Raw genomic sequence first — 17,338 nt, 5'->3', positions numbered from 1 at the left:
TTTCATACAGAAGTTCAAATCCTTATGGAACGCATCCCAAAGATTTTAAAATATCTAACAGAACCTCTCACCAATGCCATTTAAGTTAGAGTAAGACTTCCTGATTAAAAGCAGTCTTGAATCATAGCTATGGCTGGAAGGGACCTCTGGAGGTTACTTAGAAAGATCAAAGTAGGGTCAGCTACAGAAGGCTGCTCAGGCCTGTATCTGTTTGGGTTTTGAATATCTCCAGTGACGAAGACTGCCCAACCTTGCTGGGCAAGCCTCACAATAAAAGGGATATTTTTATGTTTAAATTGGATTTCAGTCTGTGCCCACTGCCTTTTGTCCTGTCACTGAATACCACTGCAAAAAGCCTGCCTTTGATTTCTTCCCCCCTACGGTTGGGTATTTATACAGACAGGTAAGATTCCCCTGAGCCTTCTCTCCTCCAGGCTGAACAGTCCCAGCTCTCTCAGCTTCTCCTCTTATGGCAGAGGCTTCAGTCCCTTTATTATCAGTCCCTTGGCTGGACTCACTCCAGCATGTCCATGCCCCTTTTGTGGGGAGCCCAGAACTGGACACAGTTCTATAGATTCAATGGATTAATTATTATTTACAAAATATCCTCCTTGATGAATTTTTGCTTCTAGGGTGGGTGATACTTCCAATAGGTTCCAGTATAGAGTAAAGCACTTCAGTACACAGAAGACAGCATCTTCTGAAACAGAAGTTCTGAAACAACTTCAGAAGTCCTTAATCCTTTCGTTGATTAATAAGACATTAATGAAAGATTCTAGAATTAGATCAGAACTGGTTATAGCAGTAAGTCTTAACAAACAGGTAACTCTAAAAAAAGATTCACATACACATGCAATCCTAAACCTTTTTTCCAGTGCAAATGTTACTGCTCATGTTCACAAAGTATAATTATCCAGATTTTGGTACTGTTGTCCTAACAATACAAATAAAATAGGTCTGTCTCAACCATATATTATTTTACATTTTTCTGAACCTGTGTCACCTGAGGTGTGAGTGCAGCATGGAGACTGCAAGAAGATGGCAAAAGGAGGAGAAGGAAATTTTAGCTTCCTCCATTATGCAGTTGCTAGAAGAAATTTTAAAGAACATTACAGCACTTCACCAAGAAATATTGTCTCATTACTACACGAGGAAAAATATCTTGTACATTGTGCCCCGAGGCTGAAAGCCTCTGTACACAGTGCTTGAATTTACAGAAGATTGAATGCTTTGTGTGAAGTGATGAGCATTTTCCAGGGCATGGAAACTAAGGAAAGTATCAGGGGCTGCTCAGCCTTCATGTCATAAACAGTGACGTTGCAGGAAATAAAGACTTGTGACTGTAGCATCAAAAAAAAAAAAAAAAAAAAAAAAGCAGTAATTAATCTTTAATAGCTACAGGCAGACGAGAATTCATACTCAGATACCTGAAACAACATAAACACGTGCTCAAAACAGACCAAAAAATACATTTCTAGACAATTAAATTGCTCGTTCTGTAAGCATCAAAACAAATGTTTCAACTGCTTGATTATGAAGTGACAAATCTTCAAATAAATGACAGTTACAGGCATAGAAATACAATTTCAACATATTACTGCTAAGTAATCTCTGGGAAATTGAACGTTAGCCCTGGTCAGGACTATATCTAGTGTATGAGTCAGTCTGAGTAAGCACAAAAATGAGGACAGATAAGGTTTAAGGACAAGTGCTCCGTATCAGGCTGCACATACAGTAGAGAATAGCCAATCTTTCATACAATGCTATGAAAAACAGTCATGCATGAAAACAGAGACTGAGATTCTTCTCTGAAAATTCTGGATGAAAACTAGGGCATGATAGGAGAGAGGTAGAGAATATAACAATTACATAAATATTCACAGACACAGTTACGTTAGTGAAAGAACTTTCTCCTTTTCTAGTACTTCGCACCTCCAAAGCTATCCAAGGATATCCAATACATTCTCCTTCTGTTCACACACACATAGAGGACAGCTTAAGTTTGTCTCTTCCTGAAATGCACAGTTTGAATGTATGGTCCCACACATGAAAAATGTATGCCTTTTCAGAATGTGTAAGTGTAAGCACCCAGAGAAAACATTTGAAATCTTGCTACGAAATCCATGTTAACAGCGAAGTTTAAATAAGAAGTTATGATCATGCTAGCTTGAATTTCTTTGTTGAGTCACCAAACTTACCCTCTTCTTACATCATGCTAATTAATTCTGATTAACCTGCAGCTCAAATAGGGCATTGTCTATCATCAGATCTACCTTTCACTCTCCCTTTTCTATCAAGCTTGTCAACTCTAAGCAAAAACAGTTTTAATTAAGAAAGGGGAAAAAATCTTCTGCTAAAGCAGAAGAGCTGGAGATGGACAACCCACCAGACAACTGGTGTCTAACTGCATTTTCCATCAAGGTACTGATCAGACTTGGTAAATTTCTGAAGTTTGCCTGTTTTCCACCAGTAAAAAAAACCCCAGAGCAGTATTACAAAAATAACATAAATAGCTAAGAAAGCTCTGCTACCTTTTTTTTAAATGAATACAGTTACTAAAAAAATATACTGTCACATATAGTACATCACCTTTTACAAAAGTGCTGCACGTTAAACAAGGCAAGTTAAATGTAGTATAGACCATAAAAGCCCTTAGCCATTTATAAGGTATAAAGGAGCAGTTTATGACACACAGTTTAGACAATCACTGAATCTTCACTGGGTTTTGCTGTAGCTAATTTCCATTAGCTTTGCTAGGCATTGATCCAAAAAGCAGTACACATTTTCCTGACAGTCCTTGATGTCAATGCAGATTTTACTCAGCTGCCAAGAAAGTAAAAAAGAAAACCTTCTTTAAACATCTCAAGCCATCTAGAATGAGCTAACTGTGAAAGTACCCGAGCAGGTATTGTGCTAAAATTAATACACTGGAAGCATTATTTAGCAATGAAAAAAGGGTAAACCTGGTCTAGATAACCCATAACAACATTTTTTATTTAAATATCTACAAGCTTGTAGATTTTGTGAATGTACAGCAAGTTGTTTACATCAAAGCAAAATTTAAAAACAACCTCCACACCCACAACTCTCCATTATGCCATTTAATGCTTCTAATAATATGTGCCATTACAGCAATATAAACAACTGCTATGGATTTCTGGTGTTTCTCTGGATTTTACTGCCATCTCTTTCTCTCTCCTCTTTCTCTGTCCTCTTTCTTGTTGGAAATACAGCCAGAAGATAGAGTGGCAAAAGAGCATCTTGTGTTAAAATGACAATGAAGCCATGGCTGCCTGGCTGAAACCCTGATTTGCATCCCTCCTCAATGCTCCATCTTGTAACCTCACATCAATACTTTACCATACTTGTAGTAATCACCAGCATCCCCACCTCCCCACACATTGTGAAATAAATGAACTGTAGCACTTAAAAAACTAGACATACTGTCAAGATGCTCAGCCCAAATGCATGCAGCATGACATAGAAGGCAATTTATAAAACATTGGCTCAGCAATCTTTCCTGGAACCGAATGGAGTTTGGGTTATTATTCCAAACCCATTCCTGCTCTAAATGAAGATCAGCCTCAGACATTTTTGCCAGATGTTGGGAAAAACTTCCCTCTGCACATTGTTGGGTCTGCAAAATTCGGTAGCAAAATTGGCTGTCGTCAAACTTTTCTCAACTGAGCCTTCTCAGCCATCTTACAAAAAGAAATAGCACTATCATGTAGTGGGGTACCTTTACAAGTAAATCTATGTGTTTGAGAGTGGAGGAGGAAGATGGGCGTGAAAAGAAATCGCATGGTACAAATATTTCCATTCCTAAATCCATTTCCAGTTGTACATGCATGTCACATTTAGCCTCGAAGAGAAAACCAAGCCAGAAATAGGAAGCTTGTATAATGGTTGTCTCTTAAGAAAGCTGATGAAGGACAACACACACCAGAATAGATCATTGGGAGTTAACAGAATTAAGAGTCAAGGTAAAGGATATGGTGGAATTTTGAGTTAGAGAGAAAATACTTATTTAATTTGCTACGCAAGGTAATTACACCACTATGAGTGCAAAATACACAAACATGGCAGGAGAAGTGGCTTCAGGCAGCAGAGCAGAATTTAAAAGGACTTCTCTCTAATGTCAGTTAAAGCTACCAACAGTAAATTTGCATTTTTACAGGACTGTTCATAATGATATCACTGAATGGCATGGAAAGATTTAATTGAGGGTCCAGGTAAATGTATTTACTCCTCTGAGCTAGCCAGCAACAGAAAAAAATGCTGTGGGGAAGACTGGCCAGAATAAGTACTCCAGCCTTCCAGATGGAAGCTGGTAGTGACAGGACAAGTCACATGTAGTGACAGGACAAGAAAGAGTGGCTTCAAATGGAAAGAGCGTAGCTTTAGATTCTTTGCTGTGAGGGGGGTGAGGCACTGGTTGCCCAGAGAAGCTGTGGATGCCCCATCCCTGGAAGTGTTCAAGGCCAGGCTGGATGGAGCTCTGAGCAACCTGATCTAGTAGAAAGTGTCCCTGCCCACGGCAGGGGGTGGGAACTAGATGATCTTTAAGGTCCCTTCCAACTCAACCTATTCCATAATTCTATAAAGTTGAGGAGACACCTAAGACTGAATTCTGTACAGCAGTCAAAACTAGGCAGTCCTATAGACAGTATCACACTGCAGTTTTTCTACAGAAATAGATCCCTCAGTATTTTATCAGGGAAGCAATTCTGCATTTTCCTAAATCAACCACTCTTTAACTTTTTCTAGCAACAGTCATGGCACCTTGGTGATTTGGCATGTCCCAGTGGCTCGTTATTGAGAGGGCTGCTGAATCCAGCTGCAGTGGCTTGTTCTGGGAGCAGGTCACAAGCATCACGCTGAGTTAGGGAGGGCTCAGAAACAGGAGCGCATGTTTTCTACCATGCTGTAAACTCAGCCTGATGACAGAGTGACAAGTGTCAGGAAGTCTCCCCTGACAGACATTAGCTGGTAACTTCTTGGCAAACGCTCATAAGATGGAAAACATCTACGTGTGCTGCATTTGCAAAACATCTCAGTTATAGAGCTGTTCTGGGACAGATTAAAGAAAACTTCTACATGAAGTCAGTGACGTTATCAAGCTTGCTTATACTAAAAATACTTTAACAAGTCCCATATAAAGGAATTAAATTCCTGCAATTTAAGCAAGAGTCTGTCTTCATGGAGTAAAACAGAGACTCACATTTATATCTTCATGAACTACCCATCCAGAGAATTGATGATCCAAGCACATGGCAAAACAAGAGTGTTATGATAAAATTGGAGAAGCAGCTGAATTATTTCTTATGTGAACATATGCACTGTGGAAGAAGACTATCAGATACTATGACCAGAGTGACATGAAACATACTTGATACTACGAACTGCAGAACTAGAAATTATATAATACTATTTTCATCTGCCTTTGATTTTTAAGGATCACGATACCATGGAGAAATTTTTAGAAGAGTTTTCTTTTTTTAAAAGCATACAATATTTTATTACAATCTGTTCTACAGACTTCATTCTCTCCCACTCAAACCTATCAGCCAAATAAGATATAGAAACTGCACTATTTGTTGTGTTGAAGAAATCAAGCAAATTAACTACCATGAAAATAATACCTAGTCCTGCATTATCTTTCATTGCCTGTCCTAGTGTATGAGAGGAGACTAAGTGTGCTTGCTACACTTCCATTCTTTTAATTTCCTCAAGGTTTTTATTAGACAATGCTTAAAACCTGATGCAGTGTTGACTCATCTTTACATCACAAAAACTAATTTAAATGTTTTTTGCAATGGTCTTTTATTTAGGGTTTACAAGGACTTTTGGGGGGAGGAGATGGACGGGTAAAATGTTTGTGGGTAAAGTTGCACAGTACAGGAGGGTTACAGGTGGTGTTCTTATGCATATCAGCAAAGTGCTTTGAAAAAACCTCAAATCAGTTGCTGAAGTTCCTTTTACCAGTTCAATTTTCTGAGCTTCAGTTTTCACCCTCCATTGTACCCCAGCTAAAGAATAAGCCCCTCTCATAATTTCTATACTTTCCTACAGGAGCATAGGATACCACCCAGCCAATCTTAAAGGTGCCAGCCCTCCTCAAGTGCTTTCTTTTAGAAAATGTGCTCAGGTAAATGACAAGCCAAATCTTCAGTGCCTAGCCCTGAACCCCAGGAATCACCATATCACCACAAGAGCAAACACCCCAATGCATTCCCTGAATCTGGGTCATCCGCAATGCAGCCATTTGCCAAAAATAACGGAACAGCAAAAAAACAGGAGCATGGGTGAAAAGCTGAAAGAGAGCGAGGAGCAGATGGGACAGTGGGAAGGGAGGCGACACATCCTGACTAACAGTTACCGGCTATTTTATCTATCTGCAGTTCGGCGCACTGAAAATGGAGGGCAGGGTGTGACTGAGCAGCTGGGGGAGCAGATGGGACGGAGGAAAGGCTGAAAATTGTGACAAAGCTCTGCCAAACAAAATGTCAATTTATTTAATTTTTAAAGTGAGCAGTAGAAATAAAGATGGGTTGGGTCCAAGCAATGGAACATCTTATGTTTGTTAATACACATTGTCAGTGGGCAATGGGTCATAGTGACAAAAGTGTGTTTGGGAGACTGCAGAAACCAAGGGAGGGACTACACGTGCTCATTAATGATAGCAGAAGTTATGCCTGAAGATTAGCAGGAGCCAGGGAAAGGCAGCTCATGAGAGGCTGACATCTCAATATGGTACACATTCCTGCACTCTGAAGCTGAGGGACAGATGTTCAACAGAGTAGGAGTAGAGACTGTACCACAGAACAGAAGAGCAACAAAAATAAAGAATTCTGGTTGAACACATGTACAAAATATTACCTTATGGAATAATCTAAAAGAAACTGTGGAATCCCCAGGGCTGCAACAGTACTAAGATAAGAAAAGGCCTGCAAGAGGAAAGTGAACAAGATTTGCTACCAGATCTTATCCATCAACAACTTCCACACCAAATAGAAGAACAAATTTACTTCCCCACCAACATACACTCTATCCTTCATTAATCATGGCAATCATTCCTGTTTGTTCTGTTCTTCACCTAACTCTAGCCCAGAAACATCCCCTTTACTTCACTTTCCTTCATTTTTCTGGCATTTCATTTTGCTTGCAGTTTTCCCTCCCTTCTACCCAACCTGAACTGTGGCTTGAGGTCATACCCCATTTCTTTTCAAGGTATATACTTTCCTTCCAAAGCAAAAGTAAAAATTAGCTCCAGGAAGGTTCACACATGAAAGCAGGAACTGACAGCATTTTTCCAAGAGACAGGATGATGCAAACAACCTGTAATTCCCTACATAACTCCTATAAAAAGAGGACCACACAATTAAAATCAAGCAGCTGTCAGTTAAGATCTATTTTCACAAATAGAACTTGATTCTGAATTTAGGAATAAATGCTATATATAGTATTTGAGAAGATACTCATCTTCTCTATTGATGTCTTACTAAACATTCACTCAACAAAACGCTGTCTTGCACTAGCACCATTTCATTTTTAGATTTTCCAAAAGATCTACATTTATAGCATCTCTCAGCAAACAGCCAACTCCCCCTTCTGTTTGAAGCCTCCTACCAGCTCGTATGTATCCACTACACTTACAGATGCATGTGTGAAAGTTTGACATACACACAAGTAAATTTCTGTACTTCTACATTTAACTCTTCACTCTCAAAAAACTGCCTATTTATTCTGTTTTAAGTAGCAGCTTGAGAAAAGTGCAAAACAAACAGCCCTGAAATGCACCATCCTCTTTTCTGGTTTATGCTTAAAGCAGGGAATTTAGCCAAGTAATGGCAGTGTACATACTCCTATAAATGTGTCTCAGCTCTCAGTGATGGAGAGATTTGTGCATTCTTCTCTGTGTCCAAGTCCTTGACATCCCTGTTTTTATTCTTTGGGTTCTCATTCTGCCTGTTCTGATTCTCTCAGTTCCCTCATCCACATTTTAACTTTTCTACCTTTTAAATTGTAATCCAGTTGGGAAGGGATCTAACTTCACCAATCATTAGTGCTGAATTTTGATCTTGCCCCTTATGACTGTTATCAAATAAATAATACACAGTAATAATCCCTATGGAGAAACACTCTAAACAAATAAAGACCATGCTTTCCCTGCAGCAAGGTTCTGTAGCTCAAGGCAGAGCAGAAAAACCAGAGTGCAACCACTCCTCAGGACTTTAACTCATGTTTCTGTAATTGCTGGCATCTATTGCCTGGACTAATTTTTGAGGCAAACCACAGTGGGAGGCTGTATTCATGTAACAGTAACAAAGAAGCACATAACCAGCATCATTCTGCCTTGTTTTCACACTGGAGCATGATTTATTTGCTTCTCAAACAGCATTACTGACTGAGTACCAGAAACTGCCCAATGTCTCCAAAATGGAAGAGGAAGTAAATAATGCTGGTAGGTGGGAGAAATGGGGTTTTTTTATGATAGCCAAGCAGCTATGCCAGGGGCTTCCCACCTGACACTGTGGTCTGGAGCAGAGCAGTAATCATCCCAGAAAAATCACAATGGTTTCTCCACTTCTGCCATCAAAAATAGTATTTCTTGCACAGATTAGACAAAAAAAAAAAAAAAAAAAAAAAAAAAAAAAAGCCTTAAAAGGTAGGAAACAATAGAATGCTATTTCAGAAATATTTCTGCAGTCATCTTTGTCATTCACCACACAGAAGTCTGTATCATATTGCCTATGCTTGTCCCTCTACTACATTTTCAGTCTTTGTTACTGTCATGGGTTAGCTAGTATAGTCTTGGAAGTGATGTTCTCGCAAAGGAGTGCTTACAGCTTCCTCTATGGCCTGACAGAACCTATCAGCTGGCCAGTTTGAATATGGACAATTCTTTGAGCCACTTAAAGTTGTGACCCCTCTGTGATGCACACTTAAGAATAGAAACCCTGAGGGAGATTTTCTCTGTCATTTCTGGCGCTGGGACAGGTGGCTGCAGGCCCCGTGTGGGGGCCAATGGGCCCGGCCCAGGCCCTGCTCGGGCCAGGACAGGCCGGGCCACGGCCATCCTGGAGCCGATGGGCCCTGATCCACCCACAGAACCCCCCCACAGCCCTGCTGTGGGCAGCCGGAGCGGCTCGGCTCCCCCCCCCCCACTTCGATAAGCCACATTCCAGCTGTAAGGCCGAGGTGAGATTAACCCTTTTAGTGCTGTGAAGAGCTGAAAACCTGAGGGAAGAGAAAGAGGAGATGCTTAAAGCTGAAATTCTGTTGTGAAGCTATGATATATCAGAGTATCCCGTTGTAATTTCATGAAGATATGGGGGGGTGGAGTGTTCAACTTGTACTTGTGAGCAAAAGCACCTGCGCTGAGATAGGCAGATGCTGAAGCGGCTGTAATTTCATGAAAAGTTTGGACAGGGAGAGATGGAAGCGATGAGGACTTTTGCTCCACATGGGAAAGGAGAAAACCTCAGTTCCTAGATATGCTCCCAGAGATAGTCCTAACGATGAAGATGAGGAAGATCCTTTGCTCCCAGGGAAGGAGAAGGGCCTCTGTTCTTAGAGATTAAATGCTCCCAGAGATGGGTGAAGAGAACTTTTGTTTCTGAACGGCTCAACCTTAAAATTGTAACCCAAAAACCTTCAAGAGTGGACCCTCGAAAACAGTTGTGGGAAAAGCTGCAAGTTGGGGGAAGAGACTCACATGTGAGCAGAGAACCAACCTGGGAGGCTGTCTCGTTGTGATAATGTGTTCATAGCATGAGCAAGAGAGACTCCTCTTCCTAAATGGACTGAACAAGGTTATTATGGAAGTGGTAAACAGACTGAATATCTTAAGGGTTGTCTTTTTACATTGTCAGTGGGAGAAGGGAGGAAGGGGGGAGGGAGGAGAAAAGTTCTGAAGGTGTGATATAATTTTTTTTCCTTTTTTTAGGTCTGTTAATAAACTTCTTTATATTCTTTCAAGTTTGGTGCCTGCTTTACATTTCTCCTAATTCTTATCTCACAGAAGATAAACAGTAATGAGTATCTTGGACCAAACCACTACACTAAATTGGTGTTTCTGCCCGGTTACAAACCCAACCCGCTACAGTTACCGAGTTTGAGATGAGAAGTTCCCTCAGCAAAGAAAACCAGTGTCACAATGCAAGTGTGTGACTAAGTGAGCACATTTTAGCAGGGCACTCAAAATGTTACGGGATTTACATCCATGAAGACAAATGAACCTTTCCAACAGGAGGGTGGAGAAGAGCGAAGAAAATAAAATCAAGCAAAAGCAGAAACATGGCAAGAATTGCTTGACTCAGAACTATTGTTAGCAAAGCTAGAAGTCACTGGATGGACTAGGATACATCAGCCAACTCATATTGACCTTTGATGGTCATTCAGCATCTCAGTACAAAACAGCACCTTGACACAGATTGCTGCTTCTAAAACCAAATCAAAGACCAGTTGTCACAAACCTGCCCTGACTAATGCTCACATCTAGAAGAGGAAGTTTCCACTGATTTTGAGTCAGAGTACGTCTACTTTGGATAGTAAAGATTTCTGGTTAGAGCAATGATACGGCTGAACTCAAGGTCGGGGTGGGGAGTAGGGAGTGGGTGGCAAGCCCCTTCCCCTAGTCTGGGTTTTGACATTATGGTTGGTACCTAGTCTCAAAAACCAATTCTGCATTAGAGAATAAGTCTGATTAAGGGCACTTGTTCATTCTTAGAAAGTGAAGCAACAAACTCAACACAATTCTACAGCAAGTACATAAAAATGTTATGAAGAAAGTATCATTGGCAATGCTTGTCACTTAACCAACTTACCATGCTGCAATAAAAATATGTATGGATTATACAAAACTACTGGAAAAAAGAAAAGGCCAGACTGCCTTGACAATAGTAAACAAGTGATATAAATACTTTTTCCACCAAATGAAGTAAGAGGAAGATCAAAGCCCAGTGCATGCTGAAGAACAGCTGTTAGGGTCTTTATTTATTGCAAAGGTCTTATTGAAGATTTAATCTTGCAAGGTGGTCAACAAACATACCTCCCTTGCATGACTTAGTAATGTTTGGTCAGATCTTGTCTCTACTGAAGAAGGAAACTTTACTTGTCTCATGGTAGCTTAAAGTGAGTTAAACTTGCAAAAAGAAATTCTGACATTTAAAGGAAGTAATTACTCATTTTTCAATGTATATGGGACATGGCTGTGAAATTCACAGGCACTTTCACCTTGGTTAGGCTGAATGTGCGCCCTAGCATAGCCTGAGTAATTAATGCAGCAGAACCCAATTGGCTTCTTTGCCTCACTGCTCTTAAACACAGAGGTTCAGTCTGCTACCCCACACTGTTTATGCACAGTTACAAGCAGGAGGTTCCAAGCAGTTGAGCTCCTCCTCTTCCGTTCCCTTTCCTTGGCTTTTTTCTCTTACACTGTACTGCTTTGGGTACTTTTCAGATTCCTCTCCATGAGTCAAAGCATCTAGCAATAAAATAATCCAAGGAAGTAGAGCTTTCTGCTGGGATAAAGAGCCAGATCAGCTGAGCAAAGATTCCAGCAGGAAGGTGTGAGGAGGAGGAAGTGGTGAGACTGAAAAGAAGGGAGGAAAGAGAAATTAAATCTTCCCCCCTTCAACAGCAATGAGCTTTTAGTCCAGCTTAATGCCCTGTGGAACCACAGCCCAGACACCAGGCTAACCAGTCAGAACCTTTCCATGCTCCACACCAGCTGTCTGCAGGATCACTGTACAATGCATAACTTATTATGAATAACTGTAGAAATTTTAATCCACCTAGCAGAACAAATAGGGCAATCAAAATTAGGCAGAGAACAAAAAAAAACAGACAAAAAACTCCTCACCACACCGAAACTATGAAAGTCATCTAAAATTCTGTTCTTAGAAAGCTGAGGATACCAGTTGTCACTGATCCCATCTTTGGTGCACAAAATAATGGTGATCTTTTAACTACAGAGACAAATGTATGGAGTTCATTCCTCTGGGGAAAAGAATAATGTAACACACTAATGAAGTCTAATCTAAATCACTAAGCAAAAACATGGACCTCATATAAAATACTTCCCCTTTTGCAAAGGGAGGCCAGGTAGGCAGTAACAGCACATCGAAATGGACTTAATTAGTACCTCATTGCAGCCATAAATGAAAATGTAGAAATCAAAGTATTCTACACTTTAAAAAACCGAAACACTTACAAGGATAGTAAAAATTTAAAATATGCCATGCTTCAAATTAGTTGGTTTCTCAAAATGAATTGTTTATTGCGGATTTAGTTTCTTACCAAATAGATCTAAAAATAAGATCTTAAACTAGAAATTCATCATAGTATGATTTTGAGAAGAGAGATCTTTATGTCCCAATTAAAAAATTCTCACTAGACCGAATGAAATGTTTTCACTTAACTAAAGAACTAAAAAGATAAATGTTGCTATTTCAATGTAGATTAAAACATTCATTTTATCAATCTGCCAGCTTCACTCCCCTTGCTACATCTTCCTTTTGGATGATTTCCAAGTATTTCTTTTTCAAAAATCCATTGATTTAAAGGTGTTGCCAGCTACTCTAAGGTTTAACTCATTCTAAATCTATTTTTGTACCAGCATCTAATTTTTTTTATAGATCTCTATCTCGTTTTCCTTAAGGAAAAAGAAAGAAAAACTTAAATCACTGGGAGAATGTTAGCCATTAGCCTTTTCTTTCATAAATCAGACACATTGTTTATTAAAAGTCAATACAAATTCTGTCATTGATTTCAAACGTGTTACTACTTGAGTCTGTTCATCTGTATGAAAGTAATATAGAAACAGTGAAGCAAAGCACTACTTTGCTTAGTACAGACCTAAATATCACCTGAAAAAGAAAAAAAGATCTGACAAAAACACAATGAAACTTCTCCTGTTTAATATGAAGTTCCCAGATCTGCCCTATTTTATAAAGCCTAGCATTTATTGTTGTTTTATACATAACGTTTAACTGAAGACAATAGGAATTCATTCAGCTGTACTTTACTGAGAACTAACAAATAATCTCTAGAGGGAAAAAAGACGTGGAGATATCTTCTCCTCACACAAATCACTGAAACGTGAAAGTTCAGAACAGTGTAAGCTGAAAAGAATGTAAGAAGGAGCATCAGCTCTTCTAGAGCTGAACTCAGGAAGCCAGGCACTGCTTTGAAACCAGTTCAAATTTAAAGTTCCAGAACCAATTTTTTGGGTCAGGGAATTTACTGTTTTCAGTACATATTTGTTTACATGCTGATTTTACTTCTCATAAATAATGACCATACTGCTTTGTTCATTCTAGCTCAGTACGCGTGAGATGATATTTAAAACCTGTCAGACTGCTACAAAAGTGTTATTTCCTCATATTGCACTGGGTTTCAAGTGTTGAGACTGAAACTACCATAAAATCTGCATAAATATAGGAGATATATACATATATATTTTTAGTCAGCACAAGGATTCAGGGAAAGATGAGACCTGAATATGTTCTATTTAGTTTTTAAATCTTCCTTTTGCAAGAGAATTGAGGCAATATAGTGTGAGGACAAAAAAAAAAAGGCAGTTTTCACACCATTCTTGTTACTCTTAGTGATCAATCTTAAAAACAGAGTAGAATTAAAATTCAACTTATACCTCTAGATTTTTTTCTATTTTACTAATTAAACACCTCCTGCTCAACTGAATTATGCATCTCAACTTTAAAAATAATACATGAGGAGCTTTGGTGAACAGAATGGGTTAAAAAAAAGCATAAACCTGTGCTCTGTATTTTTTCAGAAACTCATCTGCTCTTCTAAAGACAAAAATAGACTTTCCTTTTCAAAAATAGCCCTCAAGAGCCAACACAGCAACCGAGCGAAGCACAAGAATGCAAAGGATTTCAGCTTGTCAACAGATGAAATTCAAGTGAAAAACCCATACCCCAGAAGAGGGTCTTCAACATCACAGTGTTTAGGTTTGCAGCACACCCTCACTGAGATAGGATTATAGGGATGCTTCCAAAAAACAGATTAAAAGGGGACAAAGGAAATTTATACAGGGCACTGGGAAATTTTCAGTTTCTTTTAAATGTGGTACATCTCAGAGAATGTCGTATCACTCCACCCCTTGATAAGGAAAACGCAAAGTCCAACTACTCATCTGCTCCCCAGTCTCAGCATTCAAGAAGAAAATGGGAGTTAGAAGAGTGAGGAGAGAGCAATAATGGGTGGTTTGCAGCTCATGTTGTTGTAGAGAAATCTTCAAGGCACAAGGCAAAAAAATGACTCAGTCACAACTGCAGTGAGATCTGCCTCATGCACTAATGTAGGTGCCAAAACTATGCATATTAAAAATACTGGCTTCAGAATTATTTCAGGAAAAGATGTGAAAGGGTCTTCTAAAGAAGGTCTACAACTATATTTCCAAATAGAAATGAGAAACAAAGGAGACATGGAAGACACTGGAGAGGCCTGAATAACACTGGAGGAAAACAAAGTGGAGGAAAGGGGTAAAATGCACTTGGTTAGGGATTTAATTTAGACAAAAAATAACCCCACGGCCAGCATCAGTTAACTATAATTAGAACTACGTGTTAGAAATTAATCCAACATATATAACCCCACCTTTATTATGCCATTGTCATTAAAATTTCTATGATAATTTCTATGATATTAAGCACTTAATTCCCTGGAGTTCTATTAAAATTTCTAATACAGTGACATCAGACACAAAAAGCCCCTACACTTTCATTTCCTCTTACAGCTGGATGCCTAAAAAATTATGCTGTCTTCCAGTCCAGAGACAAACATATGCAGCTGGTCAGATGGTGAAGCTCGGTGTCACCCTAGAGGGAGGGAAGATTAATGGATCTGATAAACTCATTCTCTAGGAAGGTAAAAATCTGCTTCCAGACTATCACTGAAATTGCAGTGATGGACAATTGGGTGATATAAGGTAGCACTGGCTATTAAATTACTGAGCTGTATCAGCTGCCACACACAGGATGCCACATCATAGAAAACCGAAATGGGTAGGATGGACAACAAACATCATTCCTCGATCATCAGGACTTCATCAGGCTCCAGAGTGAGTTTCCACCAAAACAGCAATATATAGGAGTATGAATTCTGTGCAATTATCACTAGTAAGGAAGCAAGACATGAATTATTTACTCTTACAAACAGTTATTAGAAGATTGGGATTTAGTGGTGAGCAAACCTGAAGATTAAAATGACCATCAAAATTAAAATAGTGCTTTTTGCATCTAATTGCTCATCAAAGTCAATTTTTTCCTTTCGAAATTACAGCATGAAGGTCAAAAGTGTAAGTAAAATGAAAATATCAGAGGATTTCAAGGCAAAATAATGTTATCTTTACTTGGCTCTTTAGTGGCATAAGATTTCCCAGTGTAAGCTTGTTCCCAGATGCAAGCAGCTGCTACACACACATTTGTCCAGGAAACACATGGTTAGAAATATACACTCCTAATTTTAGTGAAGATGAATATTTTAAGGCCATCCTGAGTGAAATCAGAATACAAATGTTAAAACTGGCTTCTGTTCATCCATATACAACGTGACAAGCATTTGCTTACTGTAGGACTGCAGAGGAAGCTTTTAAGACCATGCATATTTCACCATCTGCTTTGCTGCTACTTTGAAAAATTCTAGTGATATGAACTAGTTATTACCTCAGATACTGGAGGGTGGACAAGGGAATGCTAACTCTATCTGTTATTCATGACTTTTGATCTTGGTTAAATCAAACTAGTAACCGGGAACTTCAGATGAGCATGGAGCCAGGAAACAAGAACATGAAATGGAGAGCAATTCAACTTACAATTAAATCTTGAATAAGTGAAATGGAAAGTATCCTCTTGGTGCCATTTTCCACAATTACTCCAAGCCAATTAAGTGCACCCCAGTACCACAAATAACTCTGTCCTCCATGCCAGTAGCTTACGAAGGCAAAAGTGAGGGCTGTAGATAATAGTGTTCCAAGCAAACTGGACTGAGATCCTCCCATTGGAACATAAATGTACCTGTAGGTGAAACAACAGATAAGCAATGCTGTTAGACATTTCACAAAAATCGCAGAAAAACATCCACCACAGAACGAATGTGTCCATTTGTAGCATAAAAAAAATCTGAAAAACTACCTGACATGCTCTACATACAGAGCTTGCCCTACTTTCTGTAAAGCTGTAGACCACTCCATTAAATATGTGCATGTACCATTTGGCAAAAGGACAATTTTGTGGTCCTGGGAACTCTGCATTAGGCAAATATACAGCACAAACTATATTCTCAAAACTGCAAACAGCAAATATTCTGATTTTTTTAAACTGGAATAGTTCTGAGTCAACTACAGAAATTACCTGTAATTTTCATGTGAATTTAAATTTTAAGATTCTTAACAAAAAAAATTAAAACATTATATAAAGTCATATATAGTCACAACCCATAGACTGTTTCCCATTTGTCAGAAATGTAGATGCATGCAAACATACTTTATTACTAAAAGCTTGTAATCTCTTTCTTTTTAAATATTTCATTAAAAATTATGTGAACTTTGACTATTTCCTATCTGGTTCTTCTGTTACACTCTCAGGATCATGTCTGTCTAATGACCTTTGGAGCACATGTACCAAAAAAAGCCTGGAAACCTGTATGAAGCACTCTGCATGCAATTATATTCTGCATTTAAACTGAATCCAGGAGTCAGAACCTTAGTCATTAATTGATGTCTGTAAGTGTCCAGAAAGCAGTGCTCCTTCAGAAAAAACACCGGAAGCAATGAGATTCTGAAAGCTGACACTATTTTGTGGGTCATTTCACTTCTAGCCTGAAGAGCTACAACCACTCCCATCATTTTCTGATTAAGGCATGACCACTGGCCAGACTTTGTCTGAAAGAGTTGCATATTTCTGTCAACACTTTGAAGAAGCCCATCAGGCAGGGGAGTCACCATCCAGCTCATGGGTACCAGGAAGGAGATGTGGTATCTGAGAACCACCAGTGACAGCTCTCCTCAGCTGTCATTCCTTTGGCATGACATGCTGCACTCATATTTGAGACTATTCCTACTTGCTAAGATAATTTAAGAAATTTTTTTCCAGTGACATTTTTATCTCTGGTTATCAGTTTTCATATTCAGAGATAAATATTTGCTTAAAAATTTAAAAGAGAAATTAACATACTTCTTTATTCCTAATCTTAGGAAGGAAGAAAATAAATAATGGGGTAAAATACGGTGATGAACATAAATAAAGGGTAAACAAAAAAGTAATTAAAAAAACAACTGTGAAATGCTCCAAATTCTTTTGTAGCATAA

The 17,338-nt window shown here is 38.9% G+C and overlaps 1 protein-coding gene across 5 annotated transcripts in view; it reads right to left on the bottom strand.

The window, feature by feature from the left end:
* The window catches only part of HHAT (hedgehog acyltransferase), a 151,296-nt gene that overhangs the window by 58,680 nt on the left and 75,278 nt on the right, over positions 1–17,338 (bottom strand). For 3 of the 5 annotated variants that reach the window (XM_048296241.1, XM_048296242.1, XM_048296239.1), the window contains one exon: positions 15,845–16,046. In XM_048296241.1, the coding sequence (XP_048152198.1) occupies positions 15,845–16,046 (202 nt within the window). Of the gene's footprint in view, positions 1–6,879; positions 6,948–13,693; positions 14,850–15,844; positions 16,047–17,338 lie in introns of those variants that run through there. The other 2 variants (XM_048296237.1, XM_048296238.1) reach the window with 2 other exon arrangements.

Source organism: Corvus hawaiiensis, chromosome 3, assembly GCF_020740725.1.
Source record: "Corvus hawaiiensis isolate bCorHaw1 chromosome 3, bCorHaw1.pri.cur, whole genome shotgun sequence".
NCBI classification, from domain to species: domain Eukaryota; kingdom Metazoa; phylum Chordata; class Aves; order Passeriformes; family Corvidae; genus Corvus; species Corvus hawaiiensis.
This window is presented reverse-complemented; position numbering and strand designations above follow the sequence as displayed.